Source organism: Zingiber officinale, chromosome 6A (assembly GCF_018446385.1).
Source record: "Zingiber officinale cultivar Zhangliang chromosome 6A, Zo_v1.1, whole genome shotgun sequence".
Lineage (NCBI taxonomy): Eukaryota > Viridiplantae > Streptophyta > Magnoliopsida > Zingiberales > Zingiberaceae > Zingiber > Zingiber officinale.
Window position 1 is genome coordinate 106505489 of NC_055997.1, and position 24360 is coordinate 106529848.

The 24360-nt window shown below is 33.0% G+C and overlaps 3 protein-coding genes across 5 annotated transcripts; 1 reads left to right on the plus strand and 2 right to left on the minus strand.

The window, feature by feature from the left end:
* Nucleotides 1-722: 722 nt before the first annotated feature.
* On the minus strand, nucleotides 723-1703 carry LOC121995121. Its single transcript, XM_042548946.1, has 3 exons — nucleotides 1612-1703; nucleotides 1312-1537; nucleotides 723-883 (listed from the first exon to the last, which is right to left on the minus strand). The coding sequence occupies exons 1-3, from the start codon at nucleotides 1681-1683 to the stop codon at nucleotides 723-725; spliced, it is 459 nt and encodes a 152-aa protein (XP_042404880.1). The 5' UTR covers nucleotides 1684-1703.
* Nucleotides 1704-2423: 720 nt separating this feature from the next.
* Nucleotides 2424-3410, minus strand: LOC121995122 (uncharacterized protein At2g29880-like). Its single transcript, XM_042548947.1, has 3 exons — nucleotides 3176-3410; nucleotides 3084-3115; nucleotides 2424-2999 (listed from the first exon to the last, which is right to left on the minus strand). Exons 1-3 carry the CDS (start codon nucleotides 3408-3410, stop codon nucleotides 2424-2426), a joined length of 843 nt encoding a protein of 280 aa, XP_042404881.1.
* Nucleotides 3411-5366: 1956 nt separating this feature from the next.
* On the plus strand, nucleotides 5367-11613 carry LOC121997278 (AUGMIN subunit 1-like). Of its 3 annotated transcripts, XR_006116253.1 has the most exons (7): nucleotides 5367-5906; nucleotides 6013-6147; nucleotides 7011-7134; nucleotides 8805-8942; nucleotides 9009-9122; nucleotides 10697-10887; nucleotides 10970-11246. XR_006116253.1 is itself a non-coding variant. In XM_042551621.1 (6 exons), the coding sequence occupies exons 1-5, from the start codon at nucleotides 5491-5493 to the stop codon at nucleotides 9117-9119; spliced, it is 924 nt and encodes a 307-aa protein (XP_042407555.1). In that variant the 5' UTR covers nucleotides 5367-5490; the 3' UTR covers nucleotides 9120-9122; nucleotides 11365-11613. The 3 variants fall into 3 exon arrangements, 2 of the variants coding, with proteins under 2 accessions (XP_042407555.1, XP_042407554.1); XM_042551621.1 differs by lacking the exons at nucleotides 10697-10887; nucleotides 10970-11246 and adding an exon at nucleotides 11365-11613; XM_042551620.1 differs by lacking the exon at nucleotides 10697-10887.
* The last annotated feature ends 12747 nt before the right edge of the window (nucleotides 11614-24360 follow it).

A 24360-nucleotide genomic window follows, 5' to 3' on the forward strand; every position in this document is an offset into this window, starting at 1 on the left:
TATGTTGTGTCGAGATTTAATATCTCTGGGACTCCCTCATTTGCTTATTTATTTTTGTTAACCTCAATTATATAAGACTTCTGGTGTCAAGAAGATTCATGCTTTTGAGACTTCATCACTTATTTATAGTTCACTTGTCTAGATTTTTATCATTGCCAAGGATTGTCATTTTTGATTCTGCCTAAATTTTATCACTATCCTATATTTAAATCTCCTTGATTTATTAGAATTTATTCTAACAAACATTTAGGGGTGTGTATTCATTCTAGACTTCTAATGACTTTTAATGAGTTTTTAAAATAATAGATTTTTATAGAGTTGATAGATTTCTATTGACTTTAATAGAATTCCACAGACTTTTATAAACAAAATTTCATAGACTCTTATTGATTTTTTTTGCAAGATTTTTATAGACATTCGTAATATTTTTCATAGAGTTCTGGATTTTCATAAATTTTGTAACTTGTATAATTATATCATTTTTTTTATTGATTTCTTTTAACTAGTAAATGAACGATAACATCTTCAACTTTTCATTATTTATTTGTATAAGTGAATTCTTCTTAGCTTAAAATCAAATTAACTTTAAGAAAAATGATGAATAAATCACTATTCAATTTATTCAAATCAAATTTAACTTCTTCAAGTCAATTCAACGTATATAATTCATTAATCAATAGTTTTTAATAATACATACCAAGATAGTCTTGTATGGAAAAAACTTAATTGTTATTGACAACATGATCAATATCACTCCACATTTGATTGACTATACTCTCTCTCCATGAGTTAGCATTTGCTCGTTGTTGTTCTTGAGAAAATAATTGATCAAAGTTGTCATCTTCATAAACTTGTTCTGATGAAGATGATGGGACTTCATTATCTAGTTCGATTGAAAATTCATCAGAATGACACTCCCTGCGAAGAAAATTGTGCAATCCGGCACAAGCCAATATAAGCTCTGCTTGTGTTGTATATGGAAATGGCGGAGCTGTTTTGAATATTTTGAACCGCGATTTAAATATACCAAATATCCTCTCAATAGCGTTCCTCAAAGAAGCATGACGAAGATTGAACAACTCTTTTGCATTTTCAGGGTGACGACCCTGACCAGTGAATTCTTGAAGATGATAACGTACACCTCGAAAAGGAGCCAAGAATTGACGTCGATTTGGATACCCGCCATCCACTAAAAAATATTTACTTGTCAAATCATATATATGTAGTATCAAATAACCAATGAGTAACATATATATTCTTTAAAATTATAAAAATATAAATAGTTAAGAAGCATATAGAACAAAAAAATACCTCCGGGCACTTTAAGCCCATTATTTCTTGATAAAGCATCTATCAACACAAGTGAATCATGGGTAGACCCCTCCCACCCACTGAGTACATATATAAATTCTAAATCAAAGTTACAAGCTGCTAAAACATTTTGAGAAATTTCTCCATGACGGTTACGATAACTGTTAATATCTTGCCCAGACACCATAGCTGGAATGTGAGTGCCATCAATAGCTCCAATGCAATCCTACAACAACAATAACATAACCATCATCGTCATCACTAATAATAATAATAATAATAAAAGAATTTCATACTTACTTTAAAGGAAGGGTAAAATCTTGTGCTCTCTCTTATTTTTTCTGGCACTGCAGATCCAGGTTTGACCATCATATCTACTGCAATGCTCTTCAATGCTTTCAACACCTTGTTGAAGTTTTGGCTAGTATTGTAATGTGATCGGCCAAATGGTTTACAAATCAAGCAATACCGAGTATTATGACCAACAACAAGTAAAAACATGGCAAGCATTTCTTTGACGCAGATGTGTCTTGTATCTTGTAAGGAGGTTCTTTCTCTAAGGATCTTGCATAATTTTAAAAATATGTCTGGGTACATTCTATAAATTTCTCGAAAGTTTATTGGATTCTCTTTTAATATTCTATGAATATAATTATATCCACTTGTACTTATTGGTTGTCTATTTAAGGGACGATGAACATATTTGTCTTGTATGTTTGCTATATATTGATATAGCACATAGAGGGTCTTGGAAATTTCCATCAACAAAGACTCGATGGTTTCATGCAACTCTTCTTGCAATTCTTCTTCTTCCATTTGTTCATCTACTTCATGCATATTGATATTTGCCATTTAAATGCCTGACATTACCCAGCAATTAAAATGAAAGAACATCTACGAAATCATAAAAAAAACATACCATGCATAACCAAAATAAAGATGTGTTCAATAAATAATCCAAAACTTGTAGAACTATAAAACATTCAAGAGCTAATAATTCGCTACTAGTTCAATAATTAGAAACCAATTCAAAATACTATAAATAAAAATTCTAACATTAATTACTAATTTATGCCCCCAAAAACTACTCATTCACTCATTTTAAAATCTATTCACTCCAAACGCTCTTCAATTGTCATTTTCAAGAAAGCCACCTTCTTTGCTCTAGTATTGAGCCAGTCAAGCGCCTTGTAACGAGTACGATTATCCAAGTTTGGGACTTGTTTTATAGCATCCCAACAGTTATCATCTGCAACGCCAACTAATTCAATCTTAGAAGATGCTTTCTCAATGGTGTAAGAGAGCCTATTTAAAACATCTGGGTCTATATTTTTTGAAGTGCTTGATTTTGCTTCAAATTCGCTCCTATCTCGTTTTCTAGTTGCTTGTGGAACCTCAGAACTCATAGGTTGAGATGGTAATGGTGAAGCAAGGTCCTCAGAAAATAGAGGCTGATATGAAGATTCTTGCCTATTGCTTTGTATGAATTCACCACTGTTGTGATCAAACACGTAATCATCTAATAAGTTAGTACCCCCATTTTCTTCTGTTTCAAAGGTTCTCGCATCAATGTCATCTCCAAGTCCAATTGCGTATTTTCCTGTAGCAGTTCCATTCCCAACTACAAGTCTTAAGTCTTCATAATCCTCAAAAGTATCAGTCTGATAATGTTCATGTTTAGGGTGAGACTGCCAAAGAACAAAAATCATAAGTGTAATTCAAATTCTAATTGTAAATATACAGTTTGTAAATATACAATTTATTATTCTAACCTTAAAATAATCCTCCCATACTTCATCACTAGCTGTGAATTTCTTTGTCATAGAATCTCATCCAAACCCAGAACTATGACGCATAAGCTTACAGTAGTTGTTATATCGTTGTTTGAACCACTTCAAACAGCTTTGATACTGTGCAAAAGTCTTTTCACACCCAAGTTTTGCATTAAGAGTGGGAAGTATTTTTATTTCCACTGTTCTTTTGTTCAACACACCATTCCTATCACGCCATCCTCGCATTGCAGCATCAACCATAAGTCTTAATAATTCATTGCTCTCCTTCGCAGTCCATATATTATATTTTGCTTGTGAATCTCCCATTGATAGTACTTCTTTAGCATGCATAAGATAGAAAAATGGTGGATGAGCACATATATAACAATATTCTTTGCTGTTTTATAATAAAAGTTTGGCTTATGCAACCAATTAAACAGAAAAAGAAAATTTCAACGATCAAATGCTTCTTAATTTATTAATTTCACTATTAAACTATATGAGATTTTCATTGACTCCTTCAATGAAAATAAAATACTATGTTATTTATATGCTCTCCCTAATACCTCAAAGTTCATACATTCTCGGTTACATATTTGCACATGTTTATAAAAGCAAGCCATCATGTATAAAAATTGATAAATAATTGATATTTTCTTTGATCCTTTGTTCTTTGCTAAAATGAATATTGGAAATTACAGAACATAGAGCAGCTGCTCCATTTTTCCCAAATTATATAAATCCAAAATCAGCAACATTTCAAAGTCGATTTTGAGTTAGAATGATGCAAAAATAACCACCTATGAACCACAAAAGAAAAATATTTTACACGAAGTTTCTACGATTAATTTTCTATACACAAATTGTGCTCCATAAAATAAAAATAAAATCAAACACTCACTAAAAAATGAAATCAAATAAAAAATTCTGCTCCACTATTCATATAATAGTAATCGTTAGAGATATAATAAATTCTACTATTACAAATTGTGCTTTGTAAAAGAAAAAATAAAATCAAACACCCATTAAAAAATAAAATCAAACAAAAAATTTTGCTCCACTATTCGTATAATAATTCAATATTTACTTATGTTGACCCATAGAGTTGAAAAAAGTATATCGTATACAAATTGTGTATAGTGGAGCAGAACATTTAAACAAATTGTATACACAAATTGATATCTATTCATATAATTTACGAATAATGTACGAATATAGTATCAATTTGATTTAATATTCATACAATTGTGACCCACTATTCATACAATCGTTATCAATTTGATGTGTATACGAATCGTATATCAATTTGTGTTTACGTTGACCTACTATTCATATAATTGTATACTATTCATACAAATTGTGTATACAAATCGTATACAAATTGTGAATATACTATATAATAAATTCTACAAATCGTTATTAAAAATTGTGCTTTGTATTGCATATACAAATTGTGCTTTGTAAAAGAAAAAATAAAATCAAACACCCATTAAAAAATGAAATCAAATAAAAAATTTTGCTCCACTATTCGTATAATAATTCAATATTTACTTACGTTGACCCATAGAGTTGAAAAAAGTATATACTAATCGTTAGAGATTGTGTTAGAGACGGTAGACAAATATATAGGTTTATGGTACCAATCGAGATAGGAAAAATTGTAGATATATACACGAACAATTGAAACAGTACCAATCGTTATGAAATAAGGGAAAAATTGTAGACGAACAATCGAAACAATAACAATCATACCTTTGAAGGAGAATTTTTTGGTCGTGAGAGGAGGTTTTTTTTATCGTGAGAGGAGACAACCCGAGACGTCTTGAGAGAGTTTAGTGCGATTAAAATCTGTCAAAATCTCTAGGTAAAATGGAAGACAATTTTTTACTTTTTATGGTAATACCTAAGGCATTTAAATATATACTAAAGAATTTTCTAAGAATCCTTGGAAATCTATTACAATTTTGGATACCTTTAAATTTTTATGGAGTCTTTAAAAGTCAAGTTTGAATAACGCATGATTTTTTATAACTCTTTGAAAATCTAATTTGAATACCACTAAATTTGTAAAGAGTTTATAAAAGTCTAATTTCAATACCTCTAGACTTTTAAATTTTAGAAGAGTCATTAAAAGTCTAGTTTTAATACACCCCCCTTAAACTTTGTGAATTATGAACATTTAGAAAAGAGAATAAATAACCTTTAGGGGGCAAAACGAAATTTATCCAAACCGGACTGAAAATCCAAAATAAAACAAACCCAACCGGTTGAATTCAAGGACAGCAGGGGGAAGCCGTTCCATTTGAACCGGGACACAGCCCACTTCCCGACGATTGTCTCTAACTCCACCACCTGTTTCTCTTTCTAGGTTTCGACGGCCGCCGACCGACGAACCTACGCCGGCGTAATGGATACCATGGGGGACTTGACGGCAGCTCTCGACGCTTCTCCCACCTCCGATCCGACTTCAAAGAGTTCTATGGCCAACGACGCCTCCCGAATGGCCGAGGTGAAGGCGTGGTTGCTTTGCCAGTTCGAGGCAGCGGGGAGAAACGTTCCGGCCTTCGAGTTCACGCCTCGCGTCGTCGCTCACCTACACTCCATGGCCTCTCTCTCCCAGGTGCGGTCCCGCGCCGCATCCATCGTGGCGGACGATCTCCGCCTCAAGGCCTCCGAGTACCGCGCTGAGGCTGTCCGGATCCGCGAGATCCTCGAACGCGTAGGCCTCTCGCGGGAGCAGCTCTCTCCTGGAGCTATTGGATCTGCTCAAATCGTCGCTGGTGTCGCTAACCTGCTAAACATCCGGGACACGGAGATGAGTAGGTGCGGTTAGGGTTCAGTTATGCTCTTTTTCACGTCAAAATGAACGCCTTTATGGGTTTTTGTGTTCTTCAGCTTTATACACTAAATAAGATGGAAATCGGTGTAGTTTCCTTGTGGCTATGGGCGACCTCTCTTTGAGGAAAGCGGATGTGGAGGAGAGGAGAGCAAAGGTGCAGAAGGAGTCCAAGGTTCTTCTTGAGTACACTAGGAAAGCCATTGCAAAGCTCAATGATCTTAAGAAGTAAGATTTTTTTTTTTCTTTTCTTCATTTTGTGTTTCTTGAGTTTAAGATATTAATACGTTTTTCAGTTGAATTAACCGTGTTCTTTTACAGCTTATTTGGAACCAATTCTCACAAGAATAGAATTCTCATTCTCCAAGAGAAAAGAATTCTCAAGAATTTAAGCAATTTTTTTTTCTTCGTTTAGAGGAAAGGAATTATATTTTTTCCCAACCACTTCACAAAGTTCCGTTAGTATACTCCTTTCAGTAAATATAATAAGTAGATATGGAAAGTAATATTGCAAAGAGGGAGTGGATGAGATTTGTATATCCTGGATTTTTAACTCTTGAAATTCTAATGCTAAAATATTTATCATTCTAAACAAAGGTTCATTAAAGATATCACGGAATTATATATATATATATATATATATATATATATATATAGATAACCATGTTGCCTACTTGTATTCTCAATTAAACTTTTTAACTCCATAGTGAAGCAAATCCAATTCACTTTTAGTAATTGAGTTTTTCCAATATAAAGTAGATCGACCAAGAATGATTATGTCAGTGTGACTAGAAACATAGCATATATGATTATTTTTTTCAGTGTAAGTTCAATAAATTTCTGTACTCTACATCATGTACTAAATTTGCTGTCCAACATGGAATTTCGGAATTGGGAATCTTTTGAGTTAGTTAACTGTATGTTGTTTTATTCTTATCTGTTATCCTTTTTTGGTTCATAATGTTGCCTCTTCAATTTGTCAATTACAATAAAAACATATATACTTAGTTTCCCTTGAATAATTACATCTTGTTTATGTAGATAAAAAACTATTGAATCAAATGTAATCTCTTTATCCAATTAATTTGCAGAACACTTGCTAAGTTTGAAAATGAAGTAGGAATGCATGAAGCTCAGATGCTACAATGGCAGACAAATTTAGCCATTTTGGATTCAAAGGAGCGTCAATATATGCTTCAACTCAATAACTACAAGGTATTAATCAATATTATGTTGTCAGATTCCTTTAAGAACTTACATATTGGCATACTGAGTGCAAGGTCACTGTGATATTAGGTGTTTCCGTCTCAGTTTCTTTCTAGCAGGCTGAATTTTTAAAATTTTGATACATATTAGATAAACAAGATTATTTCCCAAGCCCCACAAAATCTGGCATTAAGAAAATAAATTAGCTGGAGTTGAAAATCCAAGTTCTTACCTTTACTGGTGCTTTTACTGCTAATTTTTTTACTGGTGACATTTGTCTATTTCATTTTGTATCCACTGGATCATGCTGGGAGATTTTCTGTGTTTCTTGGGTTTTGTTCCTGTGGAAAGGAAACAAGAAAGATAAAGGGAGAAACAAAAGGAAATACTCATCTTATTTGGATACAGTAAAACACACTGGGGATTCACTCCGCAATCAAGCAGATTTTTTTTTTCTTTTCCTTTTTTGTTTTCCTCTTGACTTCCTTCGTCATGCTTTGTTCCAACACTACCTACAAGAGTTCACAGGAACTTTTTCCTCATTTCCTCAACTTAAATCACTTATATTCTCTGTTCTTCCTCTCCAAGTATAAAGAGCATAAGATACTCAGGAGCACATGGATAAAACATTATTCATGTTTCAACCATACTAATGATGCATGATTATGCATAATGGCTATTAGCTATATATGAATTGATCCACTGGCAGAGATTAGTACTAATCATTCACGATATGCTTACGAGATACAGGAATTGATCCAATGTGTTAGCAGTATTCTTTTTATGTGTGTATGTAGTACTTTGACAATCCTCATTATGCTACAGACATGTACTCTGAGCCTAACACATGGATAAGGACATGATTAGGAGCTCAATGGTCTTTGTCTCTTAGTAGGTAACTTTTGCTAAGTGAGAATAGGTTGAAACTGATCACAAACATAGTATGTTGTGGTTTGAGTTGCCTCAGAAGACCTGCAGCATCCTTAAACTCATTTACTTCTTTTATGTGCTATATCTTTGCTGTTGGGGGTAAATTTCCTCTTTTCTCAACTTTCTTTCCATGGCCACTTGTTTTGATATGGTCTTAAAGTTACAGTTGTTGCTGCAACTAGAGATATAATAGCTGACTGGAGGAATCTTTCCTTTTATATTTGGTATCTGCCCTTTCTTCTGTCTCTTTTATTTGTTTATTTATTAGTGATAGAGTTTTACTCGTAGGTCACTTGGATTGGTTATATTTTGCTGAAACAATTTATTCTCATAGAACAAGATCAAAATCATACTTATTGAGCCATGTTGTGAATGATTACATAACGTTGTCTTTTTTTCATATGTAATTTTGGTTTCTGGATGTGAAAAATGTCAATATAATAAACCACGATCTATTTTCATTATCAATTGAGTCAGCTAATCCAGATTTTTTTAATGAAAATTTGGTAGTCTTTAGATGGGAGATAATGGAAGCCTATCATATTACTTACTTTCCAGTTTCATATTGAATGACTTGGCACTTAATTATGACATACAGATGTATGAAAAATAAATCATGTTGCACTTCTTGTAGACACTTTCTGACTTTCTGATATGTGCAAAGAAAATTATTTGAGTGCTGATCTTTACTTGTGTGTATAGATGAAATTTATACTTGAAATTCATATTTCAGTTTATGTTGTGAGCAGGCAATACTAAACCGGGTTGGATATACTTCAGATATCAACCATGGTGTTTTGATGGAAATGGCTGAGCATAAGAAAGATTTAGAGAAGAAAACGAAACCCATTTTGGATACCTTGAGAAGTTACCAAGATTTACCACCTGTATGTATCATGTTTGAAACTCAGCTGTTACTTGTTTGGTTAAAGCTAATAAACCCAGTTATTCAGGATAAAGCTCTTGCTGCATTAGCCATTGAGGATAAGAAACGACAATATGCTGCTGCAGAGAAATATTTAGAAGAAGTGCTGCAATCTGCTCTAACGACATCAGAAATATGACATGTATGTCAAATAGTTTCTTTAGCTCTAACATTCAAAGTATTAATTGCAGAAAGAAATTTCATTTTTTTCAGTAACAGATGGTTAAATTTGATTTGATTAGAAGTTAAAATATTATCTAGTTTAGTGCCTGTCCAAGATGCTGAGTGAAACTTCTGTGCTGAACGTCTTTGCTCTGCAATAAGAAGATTAAATTGCGATTCTGTTTACTTCTTATGGAGGTTCCACAAAATGTTGTTCACCGGGTTTAATGATAAACTAAACCCTTACGTCATCACATAGAGCTCAACAGTGGTATATCATCCACGTACACAACTCCAGTTAATTAGCATATTTTATTACTTACTGCACAAGTGATAGGTTTTAACAGTCACAAGATAGAGATGGTTGAACGATCAAAAATGCCACATTCTTAGGATAGTTTAGCGTAGGTATTGTTATATAACAAGCGAAATATCGAAATGGCAGTCAGACTTGTTAGCATCTCGTTTCTGGATTTCATCGAGGTACCATGAAAACAAATAAACAATAGGACACACAAATAGAAGCACGAAATGCGATAATTCCATCAAAAATGTTCTGGAAGATGCACATTTTTTTTCTTTTTTCTTTTTGTGGGATGTGCTTTAGAATGTTAATTACATTGCCACTTCATCCTTAAGGGCTTGTTTACTTTGATGGGAACTGGGAGGATGGATTGTAGAGGGGATAAATTTTTGAACCTTCCATAATTGCTACTGTTTACCAAGAAAGACATATAAAGGATGAAAAATAAAATAGACGAGAAATCTACAGTTCATTTTGGTTTCACTTAAATTGGGAGAAAACTAAATCTCTCATCTGCATCAAAATATTTACTTATAAAATAGTGTCTACCTGTAACTTTACGAAATAATACTCACCACTCTGAAATGCTAGTTGGCCTCACTAGTGCTACACTCAAGTAGCAAACTCCAACCCAAATACCGAATCTGTTACCATCCAACATGTTTGGGCTGAGCAAGATGGATGGGACAAAAGCACTAAGTGGGTTAGGAGGTCCGAACGAGCTGTGCAAGTTGGGTGGTACAAATAAATTAGTTGAATTGATTAGGTTGGATGGTACCTACGAGCAAGTTTGGTTGGATGGGTTCAGCGAGCCGGACAAACCAAGCCGTTTGCATTAGTTGATGAGGCAGTTGTAGTTACAAGTCATTTGCGTCTTATTTTATTTTTCATCCTTTATTTTTTCATTTGTTGGAATAAACCGACCCTAAATATTTCTTCTCTTTGATTGCCCACTCTATCCTGCATCATTTGCTAGATACCCCAGGTCTCTTGCATTTGTAAAGTGGCTGATATATGTCACATACTTCTTCTAGTGTTACCCTTAACCCACAATCATAAGATAATTTATATATAGCAGTCATAATTACTAACAAATTGTCACCCTGATTGGCTTTTGTCATTCTAAGAAAATAAGATCCAACTATACAACAATTACCAAATCATGTCACCAGTTTTCCAAAGTACCTTTTCTCTCCCCGCAGTTGTCTACCTTCCTCGGCTTTCTGTTTGACCGGTGATTGCTCAAACAGGCGGTCGAGGTGACAGTGAAATCGTGACTGAGCTGGTCGAGCGGTCACCTGGCCACGATTTCAGGGGCAGCTCGACCACGATTTTGCCGCGAGGCCTGTCCACTGGTTGGACAGAGGGTGCAGGAAGGCGGATGACAGAGGGAAAGAATATTTTGGGAAATACCATGAGATTTGGTAATGTAAAAAATAAGGTGCGGAGTTTGAGTATTTGAAAAACTTAATGCGTGGTTTAGTAAATTATCCCTAACTTTATGAAACAAATTGTTTTCCCAGATTCATGGATCAAATCCGTATCTTTATGCCAATGCCCGTTCGATGGTTTTAGCACCAAATGCAGGTGAAGCATTCATGGAGCAGTCATAGTTCAACTGGCCACGTAAGAAGCAACCTGGAGACTGAAAATATATGTTTATCCCTTTTGTTTGTTTCAGACTCATACTTTTGTGCTTGTAACTATACTTCTTCCTGTTGTTTAAATTTATTTTTTTGCCCTTTTTTCCCCCTTTATTATGGTTCGATTTAAATGCCCAGGGAAAACGTCTTTGGTACACTTGCTTTCTTTTAATTCCTTTATTTTTTTTTAAAAAAAAATTATTAAATTTTTATCAGTCAAAATAGTTCTTGCACAAGCTATTTCGCTGAAGTTTGGCGTTCCCATATGTTCACAGAGTTCTAACAGTTGGAAGATTTCCGAGAGCATTCGACTTTCAGTAACTAAGGCAGGTAATTTGGGTCAATATCATGTCTCTCAACCTTGAACATTCGACAAGGTAGTTGAGAAAATTTAGAGATTAGATGGCTAGTTTTACTTAGCTCTTTGAGATTTTTATTTTTGACATGTTCATTAATTTTGCAAGTTTATAATGGATTTGTTAAAATGTTCAGTAATTGAGCCAAAAGAATAGTAAATTGTTTGATTTGTATCCTTGTACCTATTTGACTCTCGGTTATTAAAATTATAGTGAAAATATTTGCATTACAAACTTGAGATCTCTAAGTAAATTTAATCAAATGAAGGTTTATTTTTTATTTTTGTAATTAGTTGAATAGTTGAGCCGACTTGGTAGTTGATTGAATGCGTTCTGACTCGGTGGTAGTTGAATGAATACATCTTCTTGTAAATAGAAACATGAATAAGAATTCAATTAATTAAATTAGGTTGAGTCAAGTAAATAATTGATTATTAGAAGTAGGTTACTCTTTATTTGGATTGAGTTAATAGAAAAATGTGTTGATTATTATATTGAGTTAATTGAAAATGGGTGAATCAACTGAAGCAGTATTAATATGAAAGATAAGGTCCACAATAACAAGCATCCAAGTCGACTAAACTAGAGTCGCAAACTTATCTAGTTTAGTTGACTGATAAGATTTGAGTTGATTAACGTAGATTTGAGCTGATTGGATGAGGTTAGAGTTAACTAACAGGCTTTGAGTCGACTAATGTAGATTTGATTTGACTGAACTATAGCATAACAAACTCAAACAATAAATTAGAGCCGATTTAACAAGTGTTAACTAGTGTAAAAATAATAATTGGTAAATAAAATTTCGGGATAATCACTTCAATTGATTAGAGAAGATTTGAGCTCGCTAAGTCTAAACAAAATGTTCTTGATCAACCTATCTTTTCTACTACTTGAAAACTAGTTTGCTAATATAAATAGGTGAGCACGAGAACTCCGAAAGCAACAATTCTTATATTGCAACCTTAACGACCTAAGAAGAGCTTTAGTCGTTTTATTCTTGAAAGGTTATTTTTTTTTTCATGTTCGTTTGTTTTTTTCTTTATGTTTAATTTATTCTATCATTTGTAAGATTTTTATTTTTAATTATTTTTGTATGTTTTTTCACCTCTTTGAAATAGATTTTCAATATGGGTATCGATCCTATAATATGATCATATGAAAAGCAATTCTTTATTTACCTAGTAATTCTAAAATAGATTTATATATGAATCTTGAAATATTATTTTATATGTGTAACTTTAAAGTGTCATCAAATTAGATTATAAATGCTAATAAATTGTACCATATTGTTCTATCAAATTAAATTTGAGGTGCTATTAGATTAGGTTATAGGTGTTTTAAAATTATATCTCACATGCTATCAAACTTGTAATATGTATATTCCATAGTTATAGGCGTTTTATGTAATTTATTTTTTAAAAAATTTGTGTAATATCGACTTTAGGATTTATGCTTAAGTAACAAGATTTATGTAGGTAGAAGCTGTTAGAATTATGAGTTTGCATTAGTTAATAAATTATACATTAGACTTGCTATCTAATAAAAAAACTTAATAAAATGATCAGTTAAGTTAGATTTCTAAAATATTAAATAAATAATGTGGGCCATCTTTTGTGTAGAAACTCAATGACTGTATATCGTATTCTTTACGATAATTTATCAAACGATGTACTTAGTTTTTTAAATTTATCAAAGAGTATACCTTTATAATACTCTTTTCATTCTACTTTATTGATAAATTTAATTATTTTTATTTTTCTTTTTTCTACCATCTCTCTATTCTTTTCTCCCATAGATATAATATTTTTTTCTCTTTTCTTTTTTCTTTCTTTTACATGCATTATAACATGAACTTAAAAGCCGATCCTTTAGCCGATTTTTCTAAAAATATTTTAACTCTGCTAAGAAGTCAAAATAATTAATGGATAGTACCATTTAAACTCCTTATAGTCTCAAAAATCTATAGGACTTAAAATGGTTCCAATTAGACCTGTGTGGATCCATTAGTGGATTTAGTCAAAATTCACTTATGGACCTATACATGTTTGATTAAACCCGTTTCAGGTCCTATGAATTTATGAGGCTGCAAGGAGTCAAACAGTGCTATCCATTGCTCATTTTGACTTTTCAGTGGTGTTGAAATGTTTTTAGAAGAATTAGCTAAAAATTCCCATATCAAGCCCAATGTGGGCTTGATATGGAATTATATCAGGCCCATGTTAGGCCTGATATAAAATCATATCAGGCCTAATGTGGACCTGATATGATTCTATATCAGGCTCATGTTGGGATTTTTTAGCCGATTGTTCAATTAATATTTAACACCTTTTGAGAAGCAGAAATAAGCAATGGATAACATCCTTTAACTCCATGCAGCCTCAGAAATTCACAAGATCTGAAATGAGTCAAATTGGAGCTATCTAGGTCCATCAGTGAGTTTCGGTCTGATTAGACCAATTTTATGTCAAAATCCACTGATGTAGCTAGAAAGGTCCGATTGAACTCATTTCAAGTCTTGCAGATTTCTAAGACTATAAGGAGTCAAACAGTATTATCCATTACTTATTTTAGTTTTTTCAAAGGTATTAAAATGCTATTAGAACAATCTATTTAAAAATCTCAACATGGACTTGATATGATTTCATATCATATCCACGTTCAGCTAAAACGTGAATAATTTAAAAATGTCAGAGTTTCTCATGTAAGAGACAAATTAAAATATCACATCATTTACATTTTAGCTTAATTAACAAAATAAGACCTTCTCTAAATTAAATCTCCTTTCCATTTTTCATGTTCTTTGCTCTAAATTTTAATTAAATATAAAATATATATTAATGCATTATGAACTTTTTTTTAAAATTATTGTTATTATTGTATATTATCTTTTTATCCATGTTACAAAGAGTAAAATATCACATTTTTTTTTTTTTATGTTTTAACCTAATTATGAAATCTAGTATGGGACTCCTTTAAACATTCTAAACTACAATTAAATATGAAAGAATATATACAATTTAATCTTTCTGATAATATTCAAAATTTTATGTTTTTTTATTTGCTAATAAGAACTATTTATCTTCATTGCCAATATCTCTTATTAATTATATTTAAATGTAATATGATTCCCTAAAATAATGGATAAAACAAATTAAAGGTGAAACCAAAAGAACTAAAACTTAAAGGCCACATTAGGCTTGGTATAATTCATATCAGGCCTGAAATGATTGTAATTTGAGATCTCTAGGTCGATGAGTAAATTTCGGTTAAAATCAACTGATCAATATAGAGACCTCAGATTGCAACCATTTTAGGTCCTGTAGATTTCTAAAATTACAAGAAGTCCAAATATACTCTCGATTACTATTTTTTGACTTTCCTAAAGGTGGTCTAGAGATTTTGAAAAAAAAAATTTTCTTTTTTTTCCTCAGCCCTGTTATAGGAAATCAGGTCTACGTTGAGTCTGATATCTTTCCATATTAGACCCAATGTAGGTCTAATATCTCCCCATATCAGGCCCACATTGGGTATGATATGAGGAGATATCAGGCCCAACATAAAGGAAAAAAATAAGAAAAAAAGTTTTTTTTTTGAAACCTCTAGACCACCTTTAGGAAAGTCGAAAATAGTAACGAAGAGTATATTTGGACTCTTTGCAATTTTAGAAGTTTACAGGACTTAAAATGGTTGCAATCTGAGGTCTGTAGATCGATCAGTGGATTTCGATCAAAATCCATTAAATGAACTAAAGACCTCAGATTGTAACCATTTTAGATCATGTGGATTTCTAAAATTACAAGGAGTCCAATATGCTCTCCATTATTATTTTCGGCTTTCCTAAGGGTGGTCTAGAGATTTTGAAAAAAAAAATAAATTCTTTTTTTTTTCTCATGCCTCGTATGGGAGATTTGACCACATTGGGCCCGATATCTCCCTATATTATGCCCACATTTGACTTGATATGAGGAGATATCAGGCCCAACAATAGAAAACAAAGGAAAAAGGGGGAAAAAGAAAGAAAGAAAGAGAAATTTAATTTTTTCAAAATCTCTGGTTCACCACTAGGAAAGTCGACAATAATAATGGAAAGTATATTTGGACTCTTGCAATTTTAGAAATCCACAAGACCAAAGACCTCAAATGCAACCATTTTAGGTCCTATGGATTTCTAAAATTATAAGGAGTCCAAATATGCTCTTCATTACTATTTTTAGTATTCCTAGTGATGGTTCAAATGTTTTGGAAAAATAAATTCTCTTTTTCTTCTTCTTTTTAATTTTTTTTTCCAAGTGTGTTATGGAAGATCAGGCTCACATTGAGCCTGATATCTCCTCATATCAGGCCTAATAGAAAAGAAGAAAAATAATAAAAATAGAGAATTTTTTCAACCAACATAGTTGCATACTTGGTAGGATGAAGCATGATGAACGCTGCCCCAAAGCAAGCTGAGAATGTTGCCTGAGGCTCCTTGACACCTTCCTTTGTGCCAACCACCTAATTTTTATTTTTAATAGCGCAGTGAGCATACTTGAACAAGTGAGCATACTTGAACATATTGATTAAACAACAACCAAAGAGTGACTAAAGCAATGGACTATATACCAGAGCAGTGTAACAACTAATGAAGTGGTATATTGTTTGTCATGCTTCATCCTACTAGTGTTCATCATGATAGATCGAATGAGTGCGATAGAGGGTAGTGAATATCACGCCTTTTTAAAAATTTCTCTTTTCTTTTTAAATCAGAGTCGTGCACAGCGGAAAGTAAATAAACAAGTTTGTTTACTTCGTTCGGAGTCTAGGTCAACTCCTACTCGAAAGTTCGCAATCCTTAATCACACCGATGGACAATCCACTATAACCCTCCTTTCCGAAATCCTCGGAAAGAAGCAAAACGTACAAGTGAGCAAGATAGTAACACCGTACTATCTTACTAATGAAATAATACAATGCAAGCTTAAGAAATGATATACCGACAAGAAAGTAGAAATAGTAGCTCGGTCGGTACTTCCGGACGGAGTAACTTGTAGAGAACCTGTAGCACGTGTAGCTTACGCAGAGAGAGCCTTTTGAATAATCAGTAAGTGTTATTCCAGCCTCAAACCTCGAGCCTCTTTTTATAGGTGTAATGGACGTTCGATCGACCGATCCCTCTGTTCGGTCGACCGAACCAGCTCCCTTCCTTCCTGGCTGGAGTCTGACACTGGCTCGATCTTCTGGCATTAATTGCTCATTAAGGGTTCGGTCGACTGATCCCATTTTTTGGTCGACCGAACAGGCTCCTTCCTTGTTCATCAAGATTTGTCGAGATTCGCATTTACTGTGCATTAATGTTGATTGGTTCGGTCGACCGATCCAAGGGTTCGGTCGACCGATCCAAGGGTTCGGTCGACCGATCAGCTCTATTTCCTTTTCCTTCTGAGCGATGCTGATGAGCTGACCTGTGTTGAGTTAACTTGGTTCGGTCGATTGATCCCTAGGTTCGGTCGACCGATCCCTAGGTTCGGTCGACTGATCCGGCCGAACCTGCAACACAGAATTAAGCAAAGTATCCCTGCAACACAAAGGTTAGCACAGTAATATATATATAATGCATGAGTAATATTAGACAGTAAAACTGTCTTGATCTCAACTTGGAAACATTCCCAGTTTCTTCAGTTGGATCAGCGATCTTAGATTATTTCTTTCAGGAACCCGACCTCACTATCACTCCTCCAGTTGTTTACCTCAACTTACCTGCCAAACATGATCCTCCAGACATGTTTGGACTTTGCCTGCTCAGTGTCTGATCACTTAATCCACTAAGATATTTCCTGCAATACTATATTAGCCAATAGCAATAATAGCAATACATAATATAATGGTAAACCATATCCTAGATTTACCGAGATCCGTTGGTCCGGTCGACCGCGTGTCAACCTTCCTTGGAGTTCACTCCTCAAGACTTCTCGTTACCTAAGGTTACCACCCCCTAGGATTTTCTCTACCTGGCTTCACTCACCAAGACTCAGTATTCGGCTACCCAGGGATCAGGTTCTCCAAACCTATCCACCTAGCTTCCACAATATGCCGAGATTTCCCTTGCCTCAGTATTCGGCTACCCAGAGATCAGGTCCTCCAGACCTATCCACCTGGCTTTCACGATATACCGAGATTTCCCTTGCCTAGCCTCCAACTAGGACTTCCCTTACCTAGCCTACAACTAGGACTTCCCTAGATCAAGCTCCATTCTTAAACATACTTAAACATATTTGTCTGACATTAAAACCTTGGAGGTCGATTGCACCAACACAACATGCTTTATCCTACCAAGTATGCAGCTATATTGTTTGAAAAAATTCTCTATTTTTTTTCTTATGGGAGGTCATGCCCACGTTAGGCCTAATATAGGGACAGATCAGGCCCAATGTGGGCATAATCTCCCATAACATGTTTGAAAAAAAAAGAAAAAGAAAAAGAAAAAAAAGAATTTATTTTTTTTTTCAAAACTTTTGAACCACCATTAGGAATATCGAAAATAGTAATGGAGAACATATTTGTACTCCCTATAATTTTAGAAATCCATAGGACCTGAAATGATTGCAATATGAGGTCTCTAGGTTGATAAGTGGGTTTTGGTTAAAACTCACTGATTGACCTAGAGACCTTAGATTGTAACCATTTCAGGTCCTATGAATTTTTAAAATTGTAAGGAATCTAAATATGATCTCCATTATTATTTTTGACATTCCTAGTGGTGGACCAGAGGTTTTGAAAAAACTAAATCTCTCTTTCTTCTTTTTTTTTTTCCATTTTTTTTTGTTGTTGGGCCTAATATATCCTTATATTGGGCCCAATGTGGGCATGATATGGGGAAATATCAGGCCTAATGTGGGTCTGATCTCCCATAAGAGAAATGAGAAAAAAAAATAAAAAAGAAGAATTTTTTTTTTTAAAACCCCTGGACCACCCATAGGAAAGCCAAAAATAACAATGGATAGCATATTGGAATCCTTGCAATTTTAGAAATCTACATGACCTGAAATAGTTACAATATGAAGCCTCTAGGTCAATTAGTTGGTTTCGGTCAAAATTTACTAATTGACCTAAAGACTTCAGATTGTAACCATTTTAGGTCCTGTAAATTTTTAAAATTATATGGAGTTCAACTATGTTTTCCATTACTATTTTCGACTTTCCTAGGGGTGATCGAGATTTTGAAAAAACTAATGTTTTTTTCTTATTTTTTCATTTATATTGTTCTTGATATCTCCCCATATTAGGCCCAACGTGGGCCTGATATGAGGAGATATCAGGCCTACGTTGGGTCTGATATGGGGAGATATTAGGCCCAACATGGGCCTGATCCCACATAATAGATCTAAGGAAAAACAAAGAAGAAAAAAAGAATTCATTTTTTTTCCAAAACCTCTAAACCACCTCTAGGAAAGTCAAAAATAGTAATCGAAAACATATTTGGACTCCTTGTAATTTTAGAAATCTACATGACTTAAAATGATTACAATATGAGATTTTAGATCAATTAGTAGATTTTGACCGAAATCCACTCATCGACTTAGAAATCTCATATTGCAATCATTTCAGGCCTGAATATAAATTATATCAGGCCTAATGTGGCCTTTAAGTTTTAATTTTTTGGTTCCACCTTTAATTTGTCTTATCCATTTTTTTAAGGAATATTGTTACATTTAAATATAATTAACAAGAGTTATTAGTAATGATGATAAATAGTTCTTATTAGCAAATAAAAAAATATAAAATTTTGAATATTATCAGAATGATTAAATTATATATATTCTTTCAGATTTAATTATAGTTGAGGATGTTTAAAGAATATTAAAGTAGTCCTAAAATAGAAGAACACTAGATTTCTTAATTAGGCTAAAATATAAAAAAAAAAGTGATACTTTTCTCTTTGTAACACGGATAAAAAGATAATATATAATAATAAAAATATTTTTTTTTAAAAAAAGTTTATAATGCATTAATATATATATTTGGATTTAACTAAAGTTTAGAATGCATGGAGAACTTGAAAACTAAAAACGAGATTTAGTTTAGAGAAATTCTTACTTTATTAATTAAGTTAAAATATAAATGATGTGATATTTTAACTATTTTAGTTTGACTTTTACATGAGAAATTCTGATATTTTTAAATTATTCAAATTTTAGCTTAATATGGACATGATATGAAATTATATCAGGTTCACGTTGAAATTTTTAAATAAATTATTTTAATAATATTTTAATATATCTGTAGAAACTAAAATAAACAATGGATAACACCGTTTAATTCCTTATAGCCTTTGAATTCCGCAGGACCTGAAATGAGTTCAATTGGACCTTTGTCTCCATCAGTGGATTTTGATATAAAATTAGTCTAATTAGGCCGAAATATATTAATGGACCTAGATAGGTCCGATTTGACCCATTTCAAATCATGTGGATTTCTAAAACCGTTTACTGCTTGCAGCTTTAGAAATTCATAGAATCTGAAATGGGTCCAATCGGACATGTCTAGGTTAATTTTGACTGAAACCCACATTAAGTTTTGACTGAAACCCACATTAAGTTTTAACTAAAACCCACTGATAGATCTACACAGGTCCGATTAGATTCATTTCAGGTCCTATAGATTTTTGAGGTTGCAAGGAGTCAAACGATACTATCCATTGCTTATTTTGACTTCTCAGGGGTGTTAAAATATTTTTAAAAGAGTCGGCTAAAGAATCAGCATTTAGGAGATTTTTTAAGTTCACGTTATCATGGATGCAAAAGAGAGGAAAGAGAAAAGAGTAGAGGAAAAAAAAGAGATATTGGGCAAAAGACGATAACGCTCGCCCCCAGCGCCCCCGTCGTACCTTGTCCAAGGTCATCACGAGAGAGGTTAATCACGGTAACCGGAGAAGCTAGTGCACAGTGAGAAGAGGGATATGGGGACCAAGGATTTACGCCCTGACTACCCCGCGATTCGAACCCACGATCTCATTGGGCAATCTTCTACGTACTAACCACTCCGAATAACCTCGTGGGGTTGAAAAAAAAAGATATTGCATGCATAAAGGGAAAGAGAAGAAAGAGAAAAATGGTATAGAAAAGAAAAAGAAAAAGAATTAAATTTATTAGGATGATAAAATGAGAAGAACACTGCCCTTTGATAAATACAAAGTAACGTATTCGTTTTGATAAATTTAAAAATCTAAGTACATCTTTTGATTAAATTATCGTATACATTAATTAGTATATAGATAGAGTTATGATTCAGGACACAGATACTTTTCCTTTCTCTGTCATTTTGAAACAAAAGGTGATTTTCTCTATAGCTTCCGAGATCTAACTTGTGAATCTTCATACCATAGATTTAGATATATTTCTCCATTTTAAATTCTCAGTAATTCGATATGAATAATAGATTCTAACATCCTTGATGACATATTATTTCATTTATCCCAATAAAAGAGACTTTTATACTAGTTCTATTTCATGAATTAATACATTATGCAAAATTTAAATTTAACCAATCGAATTATATATATTAATTGCCCCAATTTAAATTATTGTGTACTAGGCTAGTCGAGTAGGTTTACGATCACCTTATTTGTACCCAAATACACATTCCATAACAACTAAAGTAACTCTGAGAGGCCCCCGAGGTTATGATGTAGTGACAGGGTATTTAAGTTATTAATCAAGTACCCACGATTCGAGCCCCAGCTATAATGAATTTGTAGAAACTTTTTTTCTAAATGGGGCACATAACTAAAGGATATTAGGCTCTAGGGCTGCCCGTTTCGGGCGCTTCCCGATTTACACTGATAGTCGGTAGAAAATTTTCATATGGCTGGACCGATCACCCCAGACTCAACGTTACCCAACCTAATTAATCATTTTTTTTTAAGTAACTCTGAGAGGCTTTTGAGTCACAAAAACCCCACTGCCCACCTCAACCATGACATTGCCATTAGGTTGATGCTAATTACTGATTATAATTAACATCAAAACTAGATCAGAATCACAATCACAATCACAAGTTAGGTACTAATTATTATTATTATTATTTTTCTTAAAAAAAACTATAGGATAGAGTGGTTATAATAGTTGACCTCACAATCTGATTTTGATATTATGTCAAAAGCATGAGTTGAGAGCTCAGTTTAACCTAAAATATAGCAAAAGTATATAGATATTATCTTCATCTTCTTTTGGACGTGTATAATTCTTAGCAGCTTTTCACAAGATTAATATAGCAAAAGTAATCCTAAGACGAGCAAAACACATAAATTTTTATATATGTTCGAGAACCCTCACAAAGATTTTATTCATGACTTATGATCTTTCGATGTATCACTATTGAATGTTGCTACACACACACACATATACAATAAAAAAATATTCAGAACAATAGAGTTTACAGGAAAGCTCAAGAATATTAGTGTATATGTGTTCTGTTGTACTAGAGATTTGCAGCTTTTTGAGCACTTTTATTAGCCTTTTCCTCAAATTGAATCTTTAACACGGTCTTGTGCCGATGAGTTAACTAGTTTGTATCAGCAATTGATTGATATGCCTTATTTTGATCCTTCTATTGTGACTCCAATGAAGTTGTCCATTGTAATATAGTTGATTGGTCTTGATCAACTTGGAACAAATTCCTTGGAAGGCATTATCCACTGATTTATATAGGCACCAATTGATTGGAGTACCCGACTATCTAGTTGATTGGTCTCCTAAATAGCACCATTTTATTTGTATACAACTCAGTTTGAGTTGACTGCCTAATTAACTCAACCCTCAGTTGTCGGCCGAAGGGTTATTTTAATAGATTAGTATATCGACTAATCGTATAGCTCTGTCCGTCTAAGTTGAGAATCATCCTACCCTCAACTGAGTATATTTACTCCCAATTTTTATCTCACGTATAACCATCTCCACTAGAAGAGTTTCTCATCAAATTTCTCGTCTCTCATATGCACCTAAGCTCCTTTCTTGTATCATCCTTTAGAAGTCTCTTTGGGATGGATCTAATGACAAACACATGAGACGATGCTAACTTGAACCTGAGGCTATAAAATCCCTACACATGTCGAATTATATAAAAAGAAATTACTCAAAAATTGAAATTAAAAAACACAATTACATAAAAGAAGTATCATAACAGGTAGAATAATTGAATAAGCTATAATGACATGTTTTGAGTAAAAACAACAACAACTAAAGGCTGCCAAACCATGACAGATGACACGGGGATGCGGCGAGAGCGTCATCAATCGCAATCAGAATTTAGGTATTTTTTGTTGTTTGTTTAAAAAAAATGGTTATGGCGGTTGATCTCAATTTCTCAAACATATTATTTATGATTATAAAATTAACCACTGAATATCTATTCAACTCAAAAATTATTTTTATATAAATTTATAAGATAATTATTTCTTTCCTTATTTCATTAATTAGGCTAAAGGAATTGAACCATCCAAATTAATTAGTCCATTGATCCTAATCGACTCGATTTGAGTTGAACAGGCTAGCTATATGATCAAGCAAGTAGCTTAAATGGGTCAAGATGAACGACTAGGTGGAACGATTGAGTTATGTGGATTTATTAGACTCGCCGGGTTGGGCATGCTAGTCAAGCTAAATGGCCTATGCTAAATTGTGCATGCTAGTCAAGTTAGATGACTTAGATCAGACTAGAGGGATTGAATAGATCTAATGAGTTGGACATGCTGACTAATCCATCTATTGAATTGGTCAAGTCAATTAGATTAGATAAGTCAGTTAGTTTGATCAGACCTAAGATTGAGCTAATCAGGTTGGGCTGGTTGAGATGGGCCAAATTAACAAGTTGGTCAAGCTCGATGAATAGGCTGATTGGTCCAAGTATGTTAGGTTGAGCTAATTGATCCAATCAAGTCAATTATATTTCTGAGGAGACTTGATTAGGCATGTTGAGTTATCAACTCTATCTTGCTAGTAGGCTAGGGTATAACAAACTAATGAAAGAGATTATGAAAGTAGAACAAGTTGAACAAAATTATATATATTTTATTATTAATAAAATTGTAGCTTTTAAAATAAATTGACAAATCAAACATAAAAATATTAATTATTTTATCTATTCGAATCTATAAATCAAACTTACTAAACCTACTGTTCCTTATTATTATGTTAACCAGTCAAATTCTCTCTCTTTTAATAATTTAAGTAGTCGGATTTTGCTGAATTAATCCGTGATATAATTTATACACCATTCAAATTATATCCTCTTACTACTTTACTAATACATCATCGTATCTGTGAGGCTCCAAATATTTTTATATATATATTTTTTTAAGTTGACATTAACTATCTAATTTTATGAACCTGTTAATTAGAGATGATCAATTTCATTTGCCATCAGGGTAAATAAGAAAGTGTGAACTTTAAATCCCTTAACTATTCATTAAAGGACCAAACTATTACACAATTATCCGGACACCAAATACTTTTATATTATTATAGCTTAGGGTTGCAACTCAAGCAACAATCACAATAACTAATTTAATTACCATCCAAAAAAAAATCCCTCCCACCTCATAATTTATATCTCTTCAAATGGCGTGACCATCTTTTACTATACCAGTAACTATTTTAATTAATCTACCCCTTTTTCCATATTATTTTAAACTTATTATATCCTTCAATTTTTTATGTATTATTTTTTTTAAAAAAAAAATTAATCATAGTAATAATAACATGAAATTATGGCACCTTAATGAAGAAATTTTTAAGATAAATATTGAATTCGCAATTTTAATAAAAAATTTATAAGACTTGACTATGTTGACACCTTCTAATTTCCTTTTTAATAATCATGTCCGAACTTCTCCTGAATAATCCTCGAGATAGTCTTTTCCTAGTTCCATAAACTCGAAAT